Source organism: Anguilla anguilla, chromosome 2 (genome assembly GCF_013347855.1).
Source record: "Anguilla anguilla isolate fAngAng1 chromosome 2, fAngAng1.pri, whole genome shotgun sequence".
NCBI classification, from domain to species: Eukaryota; Metazoa; Chordata; class Actinopteri; order Anguilliformes; family Anguillidae; genus Anguilla; species Anguilla anguilla.
Window position 1 is genome coordinate 69,096,845 of NC_049202.1, and position 25,073 is coordinate 69,121,917.

At 40.1% G+C, this 25,073-nt stretch overlaps 2 protein-coding genes across 18 annotated transcripts in view; both read left to right on the forward strand.

Moving 5' to 3' along the window:
• The window catches only part of LOC118221546 (hemicentin-1-like), a 221,066-nt gene extending 213,234 nt beyond the window's left edge, over positions 1-7,832 (forward strand). For 9 of the 17 annotated variants that reach the window (XM_035406716.1, XM_035406703.1, XM_035406704.1 and 6 more), the window contains 5 exons: positions 3,827-4,138; positions 4,888-5,013; positions 5,672-5,704; positions 6,807-6,845; positions 7,027-7,832. In XM_035406716.1, the coding sequence (XP_035262607.1) occupies positions 3,827-4,138; positions 4,888-5,013; positions 5,672-5,704; positions 6,807-6,845; positions 7,027-7,082 (566 nt within the window). In that variant the 3' untranslated portion in view covers positions 7,083-7,832. Of the gene's footprint in view, positions 1-2,426; positions 2,766-3,826; positions 4,139-4,887; positions 5,014-5,671; positions 5,705-6,806; positions 6,846-7,026 lie in introns of all 17 variants that reach the window. The other 8 variants (XM_035406714.1, XM_035406731.1, XM_035406713.1 and 5 more) reach the window with 6 other exon arrangements.
• On the forward strand, positions 297-25,073 carry si:rp71-81e14.2 (uncharacterized protein LOC100002239 homolog). The gene is made up of 5 exons (XM_035406742.1): positions 297-445; positions 20,735-20,844; positions 21,331-21,672; positions 21,779-21,903; positions 23,064-25,073. Exons 2-5 carry the CDS (start codon positions 20,778-20,780, stop codon positions 23,190-23,192), a joined length of 663 nt encoding a protein of 220 aa, XP_035262633.1. The 5' UTR covers positions 297-445; positions 20,735-20,777; the 3' UTR covers positions 23,193-25,073.

Consider the following 25,073-nt stretch of genomic DNA (forward strand, 5'->3'; position numbering starts at 1 on the left):
TTGTTACGTCCCCAGCCTCTGCTTGCCTGGGTAGTGCAGGTGGAGGTAATACCTAATTGCTTAATTGCTTGATTGCCTCCACCTGCCTGCAGTATGAGGCTGGGGAGATCTTTGGGGTTTCTTTTGTGTTTTTTGCGTTCGGTAGGTTTTTGTGAAGACCTTGTGGGGTTTTTGTTTGTTTTAGTTTGTGTTTTAGATTAATAAATGTTTGTGTTTTTAGATCAGTTTCTGTCTGGTTTTTGGTGATTTGGACTTGGTGTTTAGTGTTTGTTACGGCCCTTTGAGCCGGCCGTGTAACAGTGCTGAACGAGTCCCGATTGGTAGAGACGGGAAGATTTGACTAACGTGAAACCGAAAGTAACTAAATCACGAACAAGCAGTTCGTTTTACACAGCAACACGGAAAGGACTTGGCTGTTCATTTATTTAAATTCACTTGCATTAAGGTAAGGGAAATATCGAATTTTCTATTTGTTTTCTTAATGCACAAACCGTTTTCTTTTTTACTTCAACTTGCTAGCCATATCCTCGAAATATTATGAATTGATCGTTTCTGTTTTAATATCTCGTTAGAATATCTAAGCTATCTGGCATGAACGTAATTTTCAGTATTTTAGTTGGTGCTCTTGATAACTGAACTTCAAGCACACGTGTGCGATTCAGTTGTGTGTTGGAGAGAGGCCGACAGCAGAGGGTGAAGATAATGCCCAGGGAACATTTGTGTGGTAAAGTCGGTGAAGCTCTATTTTTATACAGTCTTGGTGAAGCTCCATCTAGGCGTTCAGCTTAAAACGTAACGTAGGCTACAAGGAAAAGTGAAAGTTTTCTTGCTGACTGGGATGTATTTTAGATTGCTGTAATATTTCATTACCCATAAAAGATTCTCACAAAACATATTGTAAATCAACAGCAACATGCTGTATAACAACAGCAAAATAATGTTCATAAATTAACATTTACCCTGTGTTGAGGTTGCGCAACTCCTTACACACCAATTAGAAGCCAGTGCCTACTGTTGTTTGGCAGAATCTCATGTTCAGGTTTCTCGCTCTGCAGGAACTACTGTAATATGGAGGAATCTCGGCCTAACATCATTATTGCACTGAATATTTAGCCATAGATGTTGCAAACCATTTAATTTGATTTAGTAATGAGAATGATTTCCTCTAAAACATATGTTTTAGATGAATAAGTAAAGAATAAGTAATGGCCACTTAATTGTTTATGTAAAGACAAAATCTGGGTTCACAGTCTGGGCTAAACAAAGTTTATTTACAGATTACTCATGTTATTGACAGTCATGAATTTAACCTAAATCTGTTACATAATTGAAAAGTCCTAAAGTAGTTTCATCCATTTATTTGCTATTTATTACCCTTCTTTTCACTGCTAGCTATACAAATATGGAGTAAAAAAAAAAAAAAAAAAATTCAACGTGCTTTTCAGTCAATGGCAATGTTAATACTACTCAGTTATACCATAACTTGTTTTTCCTTTTCGTCTTGCATTAAAGGAGAAAAATGGCATCTATCATCTGGATTCTGTCTGTAGTATTGTATGCTGAATTCATGTGTGCAGTGTCTGCTGACAGTAAGTTGGTTTTTGTTGGCCAATATCACATGTAAAAAAAGTCCCTGTTAAATTGAAAGCGAATGCATGAATTTATCAGATTCTTTGGACAGTTTCATTTGTTTTTGAACTGAACTGGAGACAGTGGCAGACGGATCATTTTATTGTCAGTAACAATGAAGCGGTTAATTTTCTGAATAAATAATATTAAAACGAGAGCTAATCATTCCCCAATTTTGTATTAGCATTGCTTGTGTGCATAACACAATTATGAAGTATTTGCTTATATGCAGAGTATTTGAACTTGTTTAAAAATGTAACCGTAATTATTTTTGCCCCAAGTCAGAGCATATTGTTAACGTAAACATTACTTAACATGATCTGCCCAGATGCTTATTGAAAAGCACAGATTTTGTCAAGTGTGCTTACAAACTCCACTCAAAAAGCTGTTATGATTTACCTCTTAGGTAAAGTGTATTATTGTACTGACTTCTGGGATTATTTGCTGTTAAATCAAAATGTATTGGCATGTTTATGAATTAATCAAAGAAAAGCTTCAAGGTAAAATTTCCTCCTCCTCTATTTCAAGCTCACAAACTGGTCGTGTTCAGGCTCATGTCTCACGTATCACCGTTCATTGTTTGGATGCGGTTTCAGTCATAGATTGGCTTCGCTCATAGATTAATAATGAAACTAACTCGTCTAACTTGTTGAATTGCTTTCACTCGTGTTTTTGTCCTGTGATTTGTCTGGCTTTTTTTTTTTTTTTTTTTCTCCCCCCCCCCCCCCCCCCCCCCCCCCCCCCCCCCCCCCCCCCCCCCCCCATGTTTTCTGATGTTGCCTTGTTTATTTGTGCAGAGTTGCTCTCCCTGGATTGCCAGGATGAAAACCATGGGGTCCTTGGCAAGGACTCTTTATTGAAATGCTTTCTGAATTCTGGTGGGAGAAACGAGACAGTCTTACGGGTATCATGGTGGCGGCCAGGAGGGAAGCGTCCTTTAATTATGTTTATAAATAACAAAGTTCTAGAGCCGGAAGATCCACGATTCTCCTTTAAGCAGTTACAGATGTCTGGCAGCAGCATAGACGTGTCCTTTCTGGTGAGAGAAACATTGTCGAAAGATGAAGGGAAATATGAATGCGAAGTTGCAACTGACAGCGGTGAAGCCAAAGCAGTTGTAAGCCTTTCTGTCACAGGTGGGTATATAAAATATAATAGTGATGTACATTTTTATATTTCATATGATGAGAAATGAAAAGGGAAACAGACTTTAGAACCTCCATGTGCACCTTCTTTAAAACCTCCAGGGCCCTTAGGTGTTAATATTGCCTTTTGAGTCGAGACTGAGCTGTGGCCATGTCTCTGACCCAGGTCCAATCTGTTCGACCCAGTTACTTGTTTGGAAGCATACCTGATGGGTGGAGGGGGCAATGTGGTTGGATTTCAATGTTTAATAATTTTGACCACCGAGCAGGTTCCAGAACAACAGTCTGATGGATTTAACTGGAGTACTTTGATTGCAGCAAATGCAAAAATGTAATGAGTCTGTGACAGGTCACTTATTTAAATTCACACATTAAATAATTGTTTTCACTTGAATGTTGTTTTGAGAGGCATACATTAATGCCTTTGTTCTCCTGTGGTGCACACTGTATAGTTCTATGAGGGTTCTTTCCCTGTTGTCCCGGCTGCAATATTGAGATTGCATGTATGTGGTAAAATTTAAAGTTATAAAAAAAGAACTCTATATGAATTACAACTTACTAAAATTATACACCCCAAACTTTAATTTACACCTACTTTATCAATGCCAGTCCTCTTTCAAATCCATCATACGGTTGATGCTTGATTCTCCCATTCCCACAAAGTCCCTCATTCCAATGCTACTGAGGCAATGAGCCATACCTATAAACAGTCTGATTTCCTGGAAATAGTTTCCTAAACTTAACCATTTTAAAGGAATTTTTAAAAAGCTGGAGAGAAAAGGGGATCTCGTATAAGAACTGTAGTCAATAGCCATGATCCATGGAGAGCCTAACGAAAAAAGCCAGAAATAAGTCAGATTTTATGAGCTTCTCGAGATTTATTGTGTTGTGTTCAGCTAGGGTTAATATTAAATGGCCGTTTAAAGCTTGGTACTAGTTCATGATTAACTTTGTTTCTGATAACAGGCTGAATGACTAACAGGTGGATGCGGTAGGTACACAGTTGAGTTTGCAATGTCAAATGTTAATTGACCTTTCTTTTCACTATCTAGCCACTTACTCCAAACCAGACATGAGCTCAGTTCCGGAGAAGGACCTTCAGGAGGGAATGGAAGTCACATTATTCTGCAATGCCTCTGGGGGTTACCCGGTTGGCATGATCCACTGGTACGACCAGCATGACACCAACTGGACCCGCAGTGCAGAAATGACGGTGGTGGAGACCACGGACAAACGCACAAACTTATCCAGCAAGTTCACGCTTAAGGCGTCCTCCAGCGCTCCTCAGTATCGGTGCTTGGTGTTCAACAACAATGGTGTGGAAGAAGGAAAGGCGGAATTTGACCTTAAATTTCGGCAAAAATGTAAGAATTATTTATCTTCATCGGTTTCACTTTCTGTGATGCAATCTCCCAACTTGCCTTGAAGTTAATTGTTCCCCCCCACTTCATCTAGCTACACTGCAAAGGGAACTCTTTTCACTCTGATCATTTTTTATCATCAACATCCTTATCCAATTCCATCAAACTTAGTAATGGCCAGCGACCTGCCTGACACACTGCTGCAAAATGCTTTTCATATGCTGGGGGGCGGGGGCGGGGGAGACAAAATGATTTTCTGACAGTGCAGGGACAGATCATTCCCATACGTATATAAATAATTTGTCTCATTTGTAATCAGCGTATTCAACTGCTCACCTGGCACACCACTTCAGAAAAAACTGTGGTTCCCCTGACGCTCTTGGCTGTCCTCGTTCTTTCTTTTTGAATTGCCTGGGGTACTGATGTAATAGCTATGTAAAAGATTGGTTTGTTGTATTTATCTCTGTTTGCAATGCTAATTGTTGGTTTGTAGGGTTAACTTTACACCTACTGCTTATAAATGGGCCTTCTGTGCCTTAATTTATAATATTGGGCTTTTTGATTCCTGCAACTAATGCTCCTGTTCTCCACTTCTGTCAGTTGCGGTGGATACGTTGATTGTAACGTAAGGTGGTACATAGACCTGTTCAGTTCTCATTTTGGAAAGGCAACAGAAGTGCCCCATTCTCAGGCTGCTTGTTCCTGGCTCTGTGCGGGCCCAAGTTGATGGGTGGGTTTGTGTTGTTGTGTAGTCGTCAGTGACCCCGGCTCCGGAGAAGGCGGCGGGAGGACGGCCATTGCGGTAGTCTTCGTCATCGTTGGATTTCTGCTGTGCGGCCTGCTGATTTTGGTTCTGTTGCGCAGACGGCGCGCTCAGCGTGAGTACAGAAATGGCGTTCAGCAGGAATCTGCACGGGCTGCTTCAGCCAAGCAGCAAAGGAAAGTCTTCAGCTCCCCCTCCTTTTTCCTGACACACTTCCTGTTTGGCTCAGAGGTTTGGGAAATTTTGTGAACTGTTCAGATTGGAATGCTGCACAATGCAGCGCAGTCTAGTGGTCGCACAAATGCACACGCGTCCTCCTCCTCTGCTCCACAGTTGGTGTGAAATGGAAATGAGCCTAAATAAGTGTCACTTGCCAAGCAAAAAAGGAGGTCGGTGAAGAATGATTAAACTGCCAGTATTTTCAACAGTCATTAGGAGTAATCACAAATGTGTGTTCTGTTTAGACATGGCGCAGTACTGTATATAGATGTGTAGGACGTAGTGTAGCACAGTGGGTAAGGAACTGGACTTGCAACCGAAAGGTCGCAGGTTCGATTCCCGGGTAGGACACTGCCGTTGTACCCTTGAGCAAGGTACTTAACTGAAATTGCTTCAGTATATATCCAGCTGTATAAATGGATAGGATGTAAAATGCTATGTAAAAAAGTTAGGGTAAGTCGCTCTGGATAAGAGCGTCTGCTAAATGCCTGTAATGTAATGTAATGGATACCTGGATAATGTGAGGGTCTAATAATTAAATCATTTCATTACAGAGGCCCGAAGGCCATCAACTCACCCCATATTGGGTATGATTTTGTTTTTACGGTAGCTATTAGTCATACTCCAATGGTTTCTCAGACTCTCTTGAACTTTAATCTGGCTTTAGTCAGAAACATCGCTGTCACAGTGATGGACATGAATATATCAAAACTGTACAATTGTGCAAAATAATATAGCCAAGTAAAGTACAAATAAATTTAAAGACAAAAAGATATCCTATAAATCAGGACTGCCCAATCCTCCTGGAGATCTACTATCCTGTATGTTTTCAACCCAAGCAAAACATCATCAGCTAGAGATTTCTTTTGAGCTGCTAATTTGTAAAATTGTGGTTGAAATTAGAACCTACAGGACAGTTGATCTCCAGGAACAGGATTGGGCAGCCCTGCTATATAGTGGATAAGCAATTTACTGGAATACAGTAAAATTGTGATCCATTCTGTAAAACCATTGGAAATCTGCTGGAATGGAGGAACTTCTTTCCTACATTTCTTTTGACTGCATCACTTTCATGGAATCTTTTTCTGTTGGCTGTATGGCCCTCAGAAACTGATTTACCTTTGAATGTCTAATTGAAGTTGCCTTTTCAAAATAGTGGCACCATATTTTGTGTGTCATCCATAGGGTGGTGTTTTAATCTTTTACCGGTGCGTACAGAGGACAGTGCAGCGTTAGGGGCTGTGGTGTATGACTCCACAATCAAACTGCCACATTAAGTGGGGAGAGAACCGGTGATTGGCTGCCAGAAAAGCAGAATTGCTTACGAGACATTTGCATCAGAACTGCCTGAATCCCTCAGCATCAGTAACAAAGAGCCCTGAGCTACTGTAGAGCACTTGGTAGATTTTAATAGATCTAATAATAGGTCATTAAAAAATGTATTTTATAAGCAGGATAGAAATAGTGTGGGATGTTTTGCTGTCATCTGTCCTTTATTTTCCATTAATGTTTTCCATTTTGCGTCATCTGGGAACTTCTCCAACTTTCAGTATCCTGCAACTCTTGTGAGAAACATGAGAAGGCAGGCCTTTTGTTGTGGGGAAATGGGCTACATAGAGTTAACCGGTCCATCGACCAATGCAGGCAGTGTGTGTACTGTACGTCTAACCTTCTCTCTTCTGCCTTTAGGGGCGATGTATGCAATGAGTCCAGACACGATGGAAGAAGGTAATTATTTCCAGTTGCGTCAGTGCCCTAGTCAGTGGGTAATGTCTCACGTTTTTAACGTTGCTTAGATTTGTTTGTTTTTGGGGGGGGGTTTTTTTTTTTTTTTTTTTTGTGTTTTTTTTAAGGCTCTCAAAAGGTTTCCAGGCAATGCGGTGGATAACAATCTCTTCTTGTTCAACAGGTTCAGCAGGTTTGAACGATACGACGGAATCTGTGCCTGAACCTTTAAACAAATGAAGTTGGATTATTGCCCCTTCTTCAGGACTGTGTCTAATCCTTATAGTAACAAATCGCTGCAAATTCTGGGGAAATGGCGAAATTTTACTTTTCCTTTCTGTGTGTCTGAACTCAGAGAAACTAATGACTCTGCTCCAGCTTTATTTCTGATTGCACTGCCATAACAAACTACCAATCAAGAATGCTTTGGTAATCCCCTGTGATGAATTTACTTTCGGTTGCTCTTTACAGTTCTACCAGATGGCTTCCCTTTTTCCACCCAAAAAGAGCATCACGTCCTCTTCATTTCCTGATATGGAACCTCAAACTGAAGTTTGGAGACACTGCATGCGAATTAGTGATGTGAGAAAATGTAATGCTCAAAACGAAGTATCACACAAGTAAAATAACACAAACAAAATGAGGGGAAAAAAATGACAAATGGGAATACAGTTCAGTCGAATTGTGGAGCGTGATCAGAAACAATTTTACAAAATGTCAAAAGATACAGAACAATATAATACAATAAGCTTGTATATAGTGCTCATTGTGCTGTGCATTGAAGAGGCATTAAAATAAGAATCGGCATAGGAACAGGCAAGGCCTAGGCCATGTCCAAAACAGCTTACTTGCCTACTACTAAGCACACTGGATAGGAAAATTTAGGACCCCTCACAGAGGAAGAAGCAGAGCTATCTTTGGGTCCCATCAATTAGAGAGCAAGCCTTTCTACTGCAAAGGCTACTTTGCACTAATCATGACACTTCTGCAGTACGATTGAAAAACAGTGAGGAATATTTTTAAATATTTTGTTTAGTCGCCAGTACATATTCTGAGCACACCTTGTTAGGAGGCTGTTTCGGACAGTGCCTTAATGACTGATATTTGAAGTCTGATCAACTGATATGTTTTGGATTTTGGTTACAAAGACATGGTGCAGAGCAGCCTAAACCTATGCCTCAGATTGCTTTGCTGTGAGGTCTGTGTCTGCAGACCGCAGAAACAGGATTTCCAAGATTTGAAAGTGCTCGAGTGCTTTATAGGTAGTGAGGAGGAAATAATTCAACCCTAGTTTAAAGGGGGCAGAACAGCAACCGCAGTGCAGAAAATGCTCTGCGCAGCATCTGTGAAAAAATGGCAGTTAAACTTGGAACTATACAGTGGATCCCAACGTGAACTTTGTCGCTAAATTAACACTACATTCCTAAGAGTCCAGGACACCAACAACAAAGCATTATAATTCAACCTGGTGATTGTACAGGCGTTTCCTCTGCATTCGCATTGTCATTACAAGGGTTGGTCTAAACTTTACTGCATTGTGCAATTTAGATGAAGTTCATTTGGGCCCCATTGTTGCACTCCTTGCCTTAGTGTTCTCACTGAAGATATTTTCGGACTTGAGTGTGTACAGATGTTTTGTGCTGTACATGTAGAAACATGATCACTATTCCTTAACGAAGTCTGTGAACTAAAAAGGTAGCAAGATGGTTTCACATGGGGGATCCTTTGATCTCCTAGGAATCCTTACTGATTTCAGTGAAGAATTGTTGGATGTTATAACCCAGTTAACCAAAAGAATGAAAATGCAGCTTCTGTTTTCCAGCATATTCGTTTTACCTACTTTTTTTTTTTTTTTTCCATTTTGGATTTTTAAAAACTCCTTTTTATATCATGTTCCATTCAATCTACTTTTGAAAACAAAACCATAAATAGAAGTAGCTGATTTTGTTTTAAATGTGTTAATCACTGCTGAATTCTGAATGGTGTGATTGTTATAATTATGGTGTATTTTGGCTTGAATGGTTGGATTGTTAACACTACTTTCTTTTCACTGGTTTGTGCATACTTGTACACTAATTCACATGCTGCAGATTTTGGGCGATGGGTCATTTTTGCTCATTTAAATCTGCTTGTTTTATATTTGTATTGATAAACTGTAAAACTGTGTGGATTCAAACTTTTCCACAGTGTATTTGTTTAAAACTTGTACTTTCTTTGTGGTGCTTCTAATATATTGTTTCTAATACTTTATCATGCTGTTTTATTTTTGGACTCGTTATAATTACTTTGATGGATTCTTTAAAATTATAATGAGGATTTGTTTCGTGATAGCACCTTTTGATTACAATGCAAGTTTGTTTTTTGTTTTTTTACAGTAGAGGTTTTTATTTTTAACAATGTTTGTATTTTCTTATGTTTCAGTAGCGCATTATATACAGGCAGGGCATCCAGGTTTATCCAGAGGGAAATGAAGGTCAAATATCATGACTTAAAATGTAAAATGGCTTTAACAGACCGTGGAACTGCCTTTTCATTGAAAAAGCAGGTCTTCACAGTACAGTTTAGCAGATGAACAGAGGCAGTTATTACTCTGATAAATGGATGCCCACTGTGGGTATTCCTGCAGTACAGTACACACTGTTGGTATTTCTTAATCTGGCAAGTTGCACAAAAGAATTTCTTTCAGTGGCCATTTTAGTTCCTGGAAAAAAGTTACAAAAATGTGATGACAAATTTTTTTCTTACACATCTATGCATGAAATAAAGGCATCCAGCTCAATTAATGTGACTGAAAAAGGCAACCATTGGAATCAGTACGATAACACTGTTTCAGCTGCAGTGCCTTGCAGATTTTTCAGCCTTCGCAATTATGAACAAAAATTTCTGTGTGAACTGCTGCATTGTGTGCTAAATTAAAATTACTCAACGTTAAAAGGTCTTTAATTTCCCGGAAAGTTAAATGTCTAATATGTCTAAGTACAAACTTAGAGTGTCCTGACATCTGCGTAAATGGACAAAAAATTAAAAACGTGGATGAATTTAAATACCTGGGCGTCACGCTTGATCCAACTCTTGACTTCAAAAAGCATATTAAGAAGATTGGTAACACACTGAAATTTAACCGTACAAATTTTAGACATTTAAGAAACTTCCTCACGGTTGAGGCATCAAAGACCTATTTAAATGCAATGATTCTGTCACCTTTTCGTACTGTATGTCAAGTTTGTCCCAGGCAAATAAAACAGCCTTAAGACCACTCAAATCATATAAGTGCCCTTAAAATTCATGATTAAAAAACACGCCAATATCACCACTGTCATGTACTCGCTAAATGTTAAATTTGGAAAATTTTATCATGTACTCAAGTGTCTAACTTTTTAGTGTCTAATTTTTAAGATTATTCATGACGCTGCTCCTCCTCCCTTGAGGAACTTTGTCACACTCATCTCAGAAAAAACAACACGAGCCACTAGTTTGTTTTAGGGTTGGGGTGTGGGGATGACTGTGTTTTGTATGTTTTTACTATTTTTGTATGTTGTACTTTGTTTTTTAATGTCCTTTCTATTTTACTGCTTAATGTACTTTCTATTTTACTGTCTTTCTTACCTGCCCAGAGACTACAGGTGCATATTAGAAAATTGCTATAACCCGGTACATTAACCTTATATAAAACAGGGAAAGATGTAATGTTCTTTGTACACTGCCCCTGTTTAAATAAACGAATGAAATAAAAATAAATAAATAATGTTTTCAGTGCTTTGTGCATCAAGCAAGCGGCCAAAACCAGACTTCGTTTTTGAAGCTCATAATATTTGTTGAAGCTCACAATATTTGTTGTGGACCAATGAGGTACAGTTTGCGTCACTTCCTGGTTACTGCTGAGGACTAAGCTACAGTAAGGGCTACAGTCTATGGTCACTGGGGTGGGAGCAAGCGGCCAAAACCAGACTTCGTTTTTGAAGCTCATTTCCTGGTGTTGTAGTTCCTGGTTGCTCACTAGCGCCACTACGGATGGCTCCAGTATAGGTGTTTTCATATCCGGTTTCCATGTAAGTCTACGGTACAAATGCAATAAAAATACAAAGCCACTAATTTTTTCTCACAAGAACAAATAGTCATAATAGGTGTATTTTATTCGTCTTATGACTGTCCATGGGTCTATTTTATGATTTATTGCATCATTTGGGCACAGGGCCAATATTTGTTCTGGACCAATGAGGTACAGCTTGCGTCACTTCCGGATAACTTCGGAAGACTATGCTACAGTAGGGGCCACAGTCTATGGTCACTGGGGTGGGCGGTGGCGCTTCTTGGCCTTGCCATTGCGGCTCCGGCTACGGTCCGCCTGTGCTAAGTCTGAAAATGCAGGCATCCCATTTCGTGGTGATTTCATTATGGCGTGTGCTATTTACAGCTGCACTAGACGACCATAAAATAATCCTCCTCTTAAGTTTTTCGGTAGCCGAGTAATTTTTACTATTTCCTTTAGCCTACTTAACCAAATAATTACTCGGCAGAAAGCGTAATCAGCCTGCTATATTTGGTAAACCAGCAGTAGCCTGTGCTAAAACAGTTCGCAACTTCGGCTACCAAGCCGTTTGACTAGCTAGCTAACCTTAACCGGCAAACATTCAATCTGTCAAACGTGTTTGGCGGCTTGTCAGTCGTGTACATTCCGTAAATGTCTACCTGGGCCATGCTTCAAGCATGTGACAAAGCTACTATAATCCCGATTTTGGGATAAACACTTTTTCAGTTTCACGAAGCGAATTAAGAGTCTCAAGGTTCATTTGCTGAAATCACACACACAGAATTTAACGAAATTAACCATCTTGGCATTTAGAAAGGAATATGTTTTTAGCATTTAAGAGACCGACAAGCTAGGCATTTAAGACAGTGGTTCTCAGAATCGGTTCTGGGGGCTCCTTGCGTATATTGGCTTTTCTCCATTGGTTTTGATGATTTACAAGAAAAAAACGATAGCCTAATAATAATTAGAAATTCAACGTAGGCTACATTATTTTTGTCTTCATGCACCAGGTGGAAAACTTGCTGTACAAAGTGCGTTGTCATATTTACACGCCTGCAGATCAGTTATTAAAATACTTGGTAGATTTGTTAATAACCGCTGACAGTGTTAATTTTTATTCGGTAGAAAGTGATTTGCGAACGATCGGTCAGCTAGCGTCACCCAGCAAGTGAACACCACAAACGGCGATGGAGTAGCTAGTAGTAGCAGTTACTGGCTCATTAACTGACTGGCGAAAACCTACGACGATAACTTGCTCGGTTAACAGCAGATCTACCAGACAGTTATACGAAAATTAGCCTAGTCAAATCACCAGTAGCCTACACATCTCCGATTGATTGACCATCAGTGTAGTCAATGTTCTTCCCCTGTGGTTCATATTGCTAATGCGTGAGCTAACCACGGATAGCCTACCTAGCTCACTGGCAAGCTGATATGCTAGTTAAGCATATTCGTTTTGCTGAGAAACATGAATTGAAGATAACTGAACATAGCCTAATTGTATTTTTAATGTCATACATATAACGTGATTACATGACAGTACAGTCACGGATGGAAATTAAACTCCGTAAACATCTGATAATATATTTTAAAACATAACGGCAGACAGTCAGCTAGCCTCGTTCAGGTTGATGGGCTTTTCCGCACCGGACTGTCAATCAAATTGTAAAAATCACAGAGCGGCTTTTAAACTCTGTGGTTTTGGCTCCAACTCCAAAATGGCCGCGCCCGCCATTGAGCTTCAAAACGTATTTTCGGAGACCCACGGAGAGTCAATGGGTGACGTCACAGTAGCTTTGTCCATATTTTTTTACAGTCTCTGGGTGGGAGGTGGCGCCTCTTGGCCTTGACATTGCGGCTCCGACCACAGTCCACCTGTGCGAAGTCAGAAAATGCAGGCATCCCATTTCGTAGTGATTTCATTATGGCGTGTGCTATTTACAGCTGCACTAGACGACCATAAAATAATAAAGTTTTTCGGTAGCCGAGTCATTTTTACTATTTCCTTTAGCCTACTTAACCAAATAATTAGTTGGCAGAAAGCGTAATCAGCTTGCTATATTTGGTAGTCCAATAAAAGTCCAATAATAATTAGAAATTCAATGTAGGCTACATTATTTTTGTCTTCATGCACCAGGTGGAAAACTTGCCGTACAAAGTGCGCTGTCATATTTACACTGCAGATCAGTTAATATACTTGGTAGATTTGTTAATCACCGCGGACAGTGTTAATTTTTATTCGGTAGAAAGTGACTTGCGAACGATCGACCAGCTAGCGTCACCCAGCAAGTGAACACCACAAACGACGGAGTAGCTAGTAGCAGTTACTGGCTCATTAAATGACTGTGGCGAAAACCTACGACAATAACTTGCTCGGTTAACAGCAGGTCTACCAGACAGTTATACGAAAATAAGCCTAGTGAAATCACCAGTAGCCTACACATCTCTGATTGACTGACCATCAGTGTAGTCGATGTTCTTCCCCTGTGGTTCATATTGCTAATGCGTGAGCTAACCACGGATAGCCTACCTAGCTCACTGGCAAGCTGATATGCTAGCTAAGCATATTCGTTTTGCTGAGAAACATAAATTGAAGATAACTGAACATAATTGTATGATTAATGCCATACATATTAACGTGATTACATGACACAGTTTTCAAATCAGGCTTTGAAATCATGTCCACATATATTAATAGCCATTATTTCTTCATTAAATATTAGCACAAGCAAGAGCTTCTAGTGCTAAAATAAAATCATCTCGTGTGGACTTGAAAAGGTGAAAGGGGGACTTTTTAGCTGTAACATAGTTTAAAGGCGATTGGTTCATTGTAGTGCCTTAATCCACTGCATGCATACTGGACCGAAACCAGCTTTAGCGAGTGAGCAGCATAAGTAAGGCCACTGTCCTGTCAAAAGTTTTTTTCAGCCTCCAGCGATATTGTTCCTGCCGGATGCTGAAGGGAGCTGGCCTCTTGACGTCCTCGTATTTCTAGAGCCTCCTCGTATTGCTAGAAGTGAGGCAGCCTTGAATGAGGCCCACCGGACCCTGATCTACTAAAAAGGGCACTACTGTATGTGGCGAGTGTCACCCCTCCTGGTTAAAAACACACTCACGGGAGACAACCGTTTTCGTTATTTGCACTTCCGTGCTCTTTTATTCAAGCTCTCGGCTTTTTCGGACAATCATTAAACTCAAAGGTTTCGTAGCCGTCTTGTTATCGGCGCTGATTGCCTCCAGCTGACAGTTGTGACGAAGGATCCGAGAGCCGCTCCTCTCACACTCTCTCTCTCTGCAGCCGACGCTTAAACCACGCCCACCCCACCACACTGTACCTTCTGCAAAGCCAATTATTTATTTATTTGAAGAATAACTAATGCAAGTACACAAAATCATTTGCAGAATCAGTTGTGCTGGAGAGGTTGGAAACAGACCCGAGTCAGAGGTTAGTTGGGGTTATTTGGGTCCTGCACATGTGTTTCTGGAGTCTGAAGTTCCACTATTTTTTTATTTTTTATTCTTTAACATGTTCTCCTTTATTTGCAGTTGAATAATTTATATTTTTATAATCCAGCCTCTACAGGTAGCTTTGAAGGCTTCCCATACAATTTGGATGGATGAGACAGAATTCATGTTTATGGCAATGAATTCAGGTATTTCTCTATTTAATGAAATGTATTTGTCATTGTTGGGCTTCTTAACCAATCCCAGGGGTGAATTCAGGCCTTTGAAAGGGGGGATACTTTTTTACTGACTGGTGTGATTTAGAAATCAATCTCAAACAAGAGCAGGTTAAAACCTAGTATATGGCTGGACCGGGCGACCAACGGTGATGACATCATAACTCGGCCGACCGATGGTGTAACTTCATCACTCAGTCACTCCCTCAGTCACAGACATTCATGTTTGTACGGCTGGCCCCGCTGTTGCGGTCCAGCCAAAAACCAAAGACATCGTATTAAACAAAGCACCACTGCTTATCCACCCGCAACCATCAGAGGGGAATCAGTTGAGAAGGTAGAAACAGCTTGGGGTGGAGATCAATGACCTGCTGAAGTTCAACCAATATGCTCAGTCAAAATACAGCGAACTTCAACAGCGCCGATAACATTATTTTAAGGAGCCAGAGCTATTTTAATGTGGACAAAACTTTTAACGGTTCTCCAATGCATCTTATCTTTCTGTCTCTTATGTATACTTGGAAATATGAGAACACAAAACCAGAGCAAATCGGAAAAAAGCAGTGAGACTGGCTAGTCGAGCCATAGGGCTGGGACAGATTGCAGTAGAGGACCTCATGGAAAACAAGGTCACACAAATCATTTTTGGCTCAAGCCACTCACTGCGTGGCCATCTGAGGATACATAGAGGAGCGGCTTCTGCGCAGAATAAGGACAAAACATCACGCATGCTCCACCATCCCAGCGGGGATAAAGCTCAATGAGCTCTCCAGCAGATTATACTCTCGCAAACAAGTAGTAGAAAATTGGAAAGTAGCAGAAAATTGATCACTCATTGGTTCAACTCTGCGTATTTACTGTCAATGTTTTTTTTTTTTTTAAACCTTTGTGTTGCATGTTGGAGCCAAATACGTCTGCCCATTGTGTACTGTCTGTTGATGTTTTTAAGTCCTTCATATATTGTGTGTTGGAGCCAAAGGAATTTCCCCACTGTGGGATAAACATGTGGACTAAATAACAGACATCTGCTGAGAAGGAAATGCTTCAAAACTCATTCGACAGGGTAATGACCCCAAACACACCCAAGGGACCAAAAAGTGGAATGTTCTTTACTGGCCAAGTGAATTTCCCAACGCAAAAATATCCCCAAAATGAACAGAAACTGAAAATCGCTGCAGTCCAGGACTAGCAGAGCATCACATGGGAAATCTTGTGATGTCTGTGGGACACTGACTTCAGGCAGTGATCAAATGAAAATTACTAAATTTGATGACTTAATTTAAGATTGTGTTAAATTGTCCAATTACTTTTGGTCTCCTAAAATGGCAGGACTATGTATGAAAAGGGCTGTAATTTCTAAATGGATCATAGGATATGTAAATACCCTCAAAGCTGACCGTCTGCACTTTTACCTCTTGATTTCAATTCAAATCCAGTGTTCTGAAGTACACAGCCAAAATAACAAAAAGTGTGTCACTGTCCAAATAATTACGGACTGCACTGTATAATAATAAATCTGAGAGTTTTACACATTTCGATTTAAGGAATTGTATATAAACTATATAAGAAAATAATTCGAATATGAATTATGTACTCAGAACAACGAATAAACGACAATTACGGGGATTAACTATACGTCATATTGTTTAGGGCCATTGTATTCTAGAGCTCTTTAAAATCAGCAGAGAGAGCGCCATCTGCTGGAAGTGGGCAACGAGAACGGCCTCTCTGTACGGCCATCGACACTATTCATTTCTTACTTCCTGGTGCATTGTTGCACTCGGCTCTGTTACGTGAGCAAACGGACAGCTGAATGTCCCTCGGGATTAAAAAAGTATCTATCTATCTATCTATCTATCTATCTATCTATCTATCTATCTATCTATCTATCTATCTATCTATCTATCTATCTATCTATCTATCTATCTATCTATCTATCTATCTATCTATCTATCTATCTATCTATCTATCTATCTATCTATCTATCTATCTACCATGCTACCAGCACAATGGGGTTTCCAGAAAATTGTGATAAAAATAAAGTGAGAAATAATATTAATGCAGCTTTCCCAGAGTGAGGTCCGTAGACATTATCAATAGTACATCTAATAAACCAGACCATTGTTCTCAACAATTAATACTGAGATTTTCACTTTTGGCAATTAAGATGCTAACTCCTCTGGCTGCACCACTTCCCGGAGGTGAAAATACCTGTTCAACACATACATAGCTTTAATGCTTCTACCTCATTTACATGCATTTCTTGTTATACCTTTTAAAAATTGATTTGAAATCCCACTTTATTTTCCATGATATCAATTTGATAATTTTAGAATCTGTTGTGCAATGTCAATTATGTATATAAAAGCCCTGCATGACATCCTGACATTGTTTGTTTTCCATACCGATGGTAGGTCCTAGGAAACATACACACACAAAAAAACCCAAAACAAAACAACAACAAAAAATATCACTCAAAAATGTTAAGTGGCAAGTAAAAAAACATGAAAACAAAACTGAGATACAGTAACTGCTTTAACCATCTTTTTTCTGAACCAATGGGATAGGCATTGCTAACCACAGAAGGCTGACCCCAATATGCTAGGCCATTCAGCTCTGACATCACTCCCTGAGTTCATACAGAATGTGCCGATTATAGCGCTGGAATGCAAACCATCTTATTATTTTATTGGGATGGCAGGCATGCCCCATACCTATACAGCACCGAGAGTTTGGCACTTTTCAGGGTTCCCCACAGAAATAACCACAACAGCCACAGACACTCAGCCCTTAAAAACATGAAATTCTGTACATTCTGACCCCATTTCAATAGACAGATTTCATAAACAACTTCACATGTCCACACAATAAAGCCCCAAACTAAGGGGATTTTGCATTTTCTCCTTCTTCTTCTCTTTCTTCTTCTTCTTCTTCTCATTCTTATTTTGCCTGCCGCCTATCCCACTAACAACATGTCTCCCCATTGGACATTCTACCGACATCAGCCAAATCTTCACCTACACGACCTAATCAAAAACTTGCATACACACGCATACCTTTTTACTCTGAAACATTTCCAGTTTATGCAGTTAATATGCCTGTGGCCTAGTGGGTAAGGTTACAGTCTCACGAACAGGGGGTCTTAGGTTCAAGCCCAGCTCGGGGCATGATTCTTTAACCTCCTTTTACCCTCACTAATAATTGTCTACTATTTCTCAATTATTGCTTTTGCACCATATCTACCCGCCGTTCACTGAACGTATACACTGCATTATGACGTACCGTCTGCACGTTCAGTTATTAACCGGCTACAATGTTGCAAAGCCATATGGATTCAACGGGAGCTCTTCTGTGCTTACTGGCCTGTGCTCTTCTTTAAAACCACAAAAAGGTTTCCTAATGATATTTCACACATTGCATAGCTATGTCATGGTGCTGCACTAACAAAGTCACAGACTGGTAAACCTCCGGTTGAAGGAACAAATCCCGCCTTGCCCTCAGGCAGATAATTTCCTCTTTTACACTAACGTTTTCTTACGCTTTTATATTTTCTTTACCAAAACTCACTCACGGCCACCCATATGCATTTCATGATGGCAAATGTATTCCTTTTATTAAAAAGTTACACCAGTTCACCACTGTGCCATTTCTACTTACTATATTTCTTCTCTTGGCTACCGTACAAAACCTTCTTATCAGCAAACGCCACGTTTCTACATTCATGGTACCTCGCCCTGTTCTCTATCTAGCCACATACAAACAATTACTACGTATGTACGTTCTGCAACTCCCCATTAAAACATTACATTTAAAATAATAATTTACTCATAATTATAACTAGTAGTACCGAACATGAGAAAAGCACATCAGTGCCATAAAATTCACACGTTACTTCACCCTCCACTTTAACGATTAATGTTTTATACAGACTGTTATATATACCCTTCGATAAGGACACTAAGGGCCAAGTGACCTCAAAGAATTGAGGAAATATTGGGTAGCACTGCTTTGGAATACATCTTATTTGATTTTGGTGAGGCAAGATAGCCTATATTGTTTGTAGTACCGTAACTTGGCGTCATTTTGATATCAATACTTTTAATGGCAGGCCTGGATTTTGGCAGCCTGAATGAATGAGTTGTAGACGGTGGATGTCTTGTATGTGTGAGTAACTTGGCAATTTTGTACTTTTAAAACGTGTTTTCTATGAGATTTTTGTATACAACTTGAAACCCTGCTTGAATGGAATGCTCTTATTGGCCAGTTGGTGGCACTGTAGCAATGGAATTTAATTTTCAGTATCTAAACAGCCATAACTCTTGACCACGTTGTCAATCACGTCTAATGCCATTATATTCCTCTCCTCGCAATTTCTTTTCACAGTTTTGAATAAATTAACACTTAAATGACATCTTCTAGAGTGATTGATCAATTCGCATGAAACTAGGCCTACTACAAATTTCAACAGCGCACTGTTCTCTTTAAAAGTGCGATAAAGGTATTGTCTATGTGAAAAATCACTGCTGCAGTGTTAAATTGCATTTTTTGTTCTGATGCGGAAATTATGCAATTTACTTTGATTCTAGACTTGGTTTATTGGCTAACTGTACGGATTAGTACCACACGTGTGTCTGGGCAAAACATAATATGTGTGGTGTCGTGCAGGGCTGGACAAGGAGGGCCATAACATTATCTGGATTTAATGCCAACTTCTCTTAATTGTTTCATTAGCCCAGTTATTTATTTAGTAAATCAGAATTTAAAGAATTTAAAATTGATAAGTTCACAAGGCAACAGATGAAGGTTTTTTCAGTGTCCCAACCGAAAAACATTATTGCAGTCTAGTCTATAGTTGAACCAACATTTCATGTATTCAGATATGACCACCCATGGTGTTGATTGTCTGCTTGGACCCTGTGTAGTGCTGTCTGCAGCTTTTTATTTATTTATTTATTTATTTATTATCATTATTAGGGGTCCAAGCAGCGAAGCTGGTACCTTGCACGGCAGCCTTTCACCATTGGCGTGTGAGTGATAAAAAGCGCTATATATTTTTTTTTGGATAAAAAGTGCTATATAAATGCAGTCCATTTACCATAAATGTGTTCAACTAATTTGCTTGCTGCGTTGACATAGCATGATCTTCTGGATGCTCCTTGTGATTAATGGAAAAGAAACAGGCACCAGATCACAAGCACTTATAATTAGCACACACCGGATTTGTCGGTATAGTAAGGTATTTGCTTTGTAAAAGCTTACCTGGGTGTTAAGAAACAAAAAAAAGAGGCTTTCCTCATCAATTTGGAAATTATCACAATTCCCTTCATGCTAAGTTACAAAGTTGCTTCGGCATCAATATTTGCTTCTTTTTCTTAAATAAAGCCCCATGCTTCATAATCTGAAGATGTGGCAGGTCTCACATTACTGTTGGAAATGTGTTCACTTGATTAACACTTGTATTTGTGCATTATAATTTCTTTTTAATTTACTGTTAAAATTTTCCCTCCATTACAATTATACCGACTAGGTCATTTGTAACATCGGGTTGCTTGTACTTTTGTTTAAATTGAAGTTTTGAAAGTAACTGAAACAGGTAATGACTACTGACAAGTCATTACTATTTGACGTAAAATTTCAGGCTAGGCTAGATGAGCAAAAATCGGGTTGTTGCTCTGCTCAAAGAAGAGTTTGTGTATGGCCTACATAAATATGCTCTAAATACTGGATAGACATGTTTTTGTGGCCTGAATTGCATTGCTGGGCTGCGTCACTGCAGGTGTGTCACTTGTTCCTTTCTATACAAGTGGAGAACAGCAGATATTTTCATAAGAATTTCAAATATTGAAAAACAAGCCTTTTAACTTTTGTATTGTCCACTCAATGAATCTCCTCACTACTATAGGCTCAAAGATTGTTTTTAAAGACAAATACTTTATTTAGGTTCAAATGATTAAATTACAACAACAACAAAAAAGACTCCCAAAATGCTGGTTTTGGTGCTATTAATTACAATGCATCTTGCTGCTGTTAAAGTTTTCAAAGATGCTATAACAACTTGCAGTACACTGCTCTTTGACACCAAGTTTTTGCCATTTCATCCGGCGAGTAACCTTTTTTGGTGTAAGGAAATGCTAACTGATCTCACTGATATACATATGAATAGCATATCCTGTGCTTTGCAGGTTCAGTTAGACGTACTGCCTCAGTGTTGAAAGTACCACAGGGATGGAGACTTCTGTGCACTGTCTCTTCCTTTTGGTCTTCGCATCCTGCTCTACCTGGTCGACTGCAGGTGAGTACGGTCATCGCCCATCGCTTCTGGTTCAGTAAAGGCAACTGAGACATTTCAATGTGAAGTAAAATATCTCACTTCTTGTGATAAACATTTTATTGCACTTGACCTAAATATGTGCTGACAGAGACGTCCCAGAATGGCTCAGACAGAGGACAGATATGTTGATTTTTTTTTTTTTTTTTAAGTAGGAGTTTCAAGTGGATGTTTGTATGTCTTATGTTCATTTAAGGAATGTAAAGAAAATGTATTTGACAAAGTGAAAAATATTAATTCATACAAATGCAGAATTTGTATGAATTAATATCCGCAATAGTGCCTAGGGCAACAGAAAGGCTAGAGTCTGATACATCAGTATCACTCAATGCTGATCAGTCATCAGTGTCTTTAGCATATATTTCATACAGAAATGTTACACTGGTTGGTCAAGGTCCCTTGTTAGATTAAAAGCGAAATAATTGCACTGTGTTCTCTCCCATTCCACAGTAAAGAGTAAAGAACCGTTTCAGTGGCTGAACAGTGGGGATTCCTTGACTATGCAATGCTCCACCACTGAAACAGACTACGAAGGAGTTTATTTAATCCAGGGTCTCAATGAGGATGAAGAAATATTTTTCCTGTTTGGGAGAAACAAGAAACTGACGCCAGGGAAAGGGTACGAAAGCAGACTGCAGACAAAAGGAGAGCTGAACAACCTCCAGGTCACACTTGCCAACATGACTGTGGATGACTCCGGTGTTTACTGGTGCAAGTACAGACGCATGGATAACAAAACCGGCAGAACGGAAAGATTTGGGGGCGACGGCTCCTCCATGGTTGTGGTGAACGGTAAGTGTGTTTGTAAACAGTTGATCATAAAAAAAAATGTGCAAACGCAAACAACAAGAGAAGGGCACCATCTCTTATAACCGTTCTCAACTGTCCTGTGACACAGGCAGGCCGTGCCCAGAGGTAGAAGAGAAAGTACTGCCATCCAACCTGGTGATTGTCAGCGCCATCTCTGCTGGCTCGGTGTTTTTGCTCTGCCTCACACTCCTGCTCATCTGGCTGGTACCCAGGGTGAGTATAAACTTAATTGGGTGGGGTGGGAGCTGTCAGGTCCAGTACAGACCCCAGGACAGACAAGTGGGTTTTTGGAATAAAATGACATGTCTATAAATAAGTCTATGCATTTTACACTTATGTCCTGCCATGCATTTTACACTTGCGTACTCTCGGTCAGCACGCATGTGCATGGCCACACACACACACACCCACACATACACACACACATGCACATGCACAAACACAAACACACACACACACACATACACGCACACGCACGCACACACACACACACACACACAAACAAACACACACACACACACACACAAACACACACACACACACACACACACACCCACACATACACGCACACACACGCACACACACACACACACACACACATGCACACAAACACACACACACACACACACATGCACACAAACACACACACACACACACACACATGCACGTGCACGCACACGCACACAAAAACACGGACACGCACAAACACACACACGCAAGCATGCGCACACACAAACACGCACATGCACAACCACACACACACACACACACACACATGCACGTGCACAAACACAAACACACACACACACACACACACACACATGCACGTGCACGCACAAACACATACACACACGCAAGCACGCGCACACACAAACACGCACATGCACAAACACACACACACACACACACACACAAGCTGCCGAGAATGTGTTTATAAAATCCTGCTTTGTGGGGCGAGTTAATTTAGTCACCTAGTATATTTCTGCGGTCATTCACACTGAATGCTTTTGAGCCGAGGAGGCGGCAGGGGCTGTGGTGTTTTGACACCTAAGGATTGCGCAGAACAGTCAGACCTGTAGCTCAGCCGCGCTAGATAAGCAGAAGACGCTGAGCGGCGTCGCGGGTGTCGATACCCTCGCGTAGGGGTTCGAGACGAGGAGCCTCAGTGCAGCGCTCGATCCGCTTCCTGTAAGAGCCTGCCGTGTGGTTTTTGGGGTTTCTGCAGCCAGTTTTCTCACGAAGTCAGCGCAAGTATCTCCAGCGGCGTCGTCGGATTGCGACAGTTCATGGCCCAGTGTGGCATTTCTGGTTCAGTGTGGCATTTCTGGTCCAGTGTGGCATTTCTGGTCCTTTCTCATTGTTCCTGTTTGCAGATGAAGAAGTCCATGGGTAGGAGGCACGGGCATGCAAGGCGCAGCGATTCGGTCTACGAGGACATGCGCAAGAGCCACGCATCTCACAGAGCTCACCAGCCCCCCTATCAAACCAACCAGTATCCCTGAAAACATTTTTTGAAGGAAAATCAAATGTTCCTCTTAGTTGGACCCGGGCCTGTCATTGTTCATGACACTTATTTTAATGGCGAGCCATGTCATCTCTCAATAATATTCTGTAGTACTGTGTATAAATTCTGACCATACTGTGTGTGTGTGTGTGAACACTCTTGTCTGCTCTCAGACACAAAAAAAGTATGTCTTTGGTTCAGTCTCTTAGGGTCATGAAATATGGTCCAGGAATGCATTAATGGAGTTGCTGTTAATTAGCTTGATGACGGCTCATGTACAGCAAAATGATAATTGTTTGTTGTGCCTAATGCTCTGCAAAGTGACTGACAAGCACTGGGATAAACAAATGCATTGAGGATGGTAGAGCATGTTGTTCATTGTCAGGCCATTTCACAATGTTATTCCACTTAAATAAGCCAAGTCCGCAAACGTGAAATAGGTCTAGATCAAAAAAGGATGACAATATTTCTTTGAACTGTTCCTCCTACCGTGTACTAATTGCGTGCCAGCGCTATGAAGTTATGAAAACAGCTCATATCTGGAAAGAAACTAATTTCTCTCTGTATGGCAGGTGTCTGGGTATTTCCAGGCCACGTTGTAAAAAACATGTATTATCGTTTTTGACGGCCGCCTTCCCACACCAAACTGCCTCCCCCAGATCAAACAGTAAGAAAAACAACAGTTTGTGACTGGAAAAAAATAAAATATGCATGGCACTTTTGTGACACGTTTTCCCCCCTCTTCAAACTGAGCGGTAAACGCCGTGTTGACTGCGAACTGTGATAAATTTGGATTCAGACGGTTTAGCGTTCTTTAGCTAAACGGGTTTTTTTACGCTGTAGCCCCGAGCTGTACGCTGTCATACTGCTTTCCACGATGTCAGAAGTCAAAATGTAAAATACATTAACTTCCTGCTGGAAAGAACTGAAGCCGAATACACAAAATGTAACGGTTATGTTTGTCTGTCAGAAAGTCGTATTTGTCAGATAGTTGCGTGACTTGAAAGGAAGTGATGTAAAATTTCTCCAAGCGTAAAAAACGAAAGGTTACCAAGAAACCAAAACGCTGTAAATGATCTCTTTACTGGTGTTTCAAACAAAACCACATCCCACACTATGATCATCTTATGTCGTTCTAGTAGAGAGTAGAAGATTCCAGAAGGATACCCAGGGTGGTTTTTTTATAGGGAAAATAAATCCCTAAAAATACACATAATAATAAGACAGCCTTCAGATTTTTAAATGCTTGCATCGCAAGAATTAATTAGTCACCTATCGTCGGCCACCGTGCTTGTTTTTTTGTTTTGTTTTGTTTAGTTTGTTTTTTTTGTTTTTTTTGTATATGCCGCTGAAAGATTTCTCTGGGTTTAGTTTTCTGATGATTTGTGTATATGAAAATGTATATATTAATGTCCCAACTCCTGCTTTTTTTGGCTTGTACTGAGCAGATTTAGTTTGCATAGTGTCCCTGCTCATTTATAAGGGTGCCAAACTCGTTTCCCTCAGGGTTTATATGGCCTGCGCCGCCTTTTCCTTCAGGGCGTCACATCAATGGAATTCAGTACCACAAGCAGTTACAGAGTCCCCATCCTATTATTCATTTAAGTGTGATGTTAAGAAATGCTTTATTGAGAACCAACAATGTCAACACTGATGCTGTTTTTATCCACCTCATACTGTGTACCTGTATTATCTGCTATTGGATTTTGTCCACTCATGTTGTTTAACTGTATTGTGTATGCTTTTTTGTGAAATCACAATGTATTATGTATATAGCACTGCCAATGAAAGCCTTTTAGCTTTCAAGTTCATTTACATTTGTTTAAATGTTGATTAATGTACATTGTCCCTTTTTAAATAAAGAAATAAAATAACATTA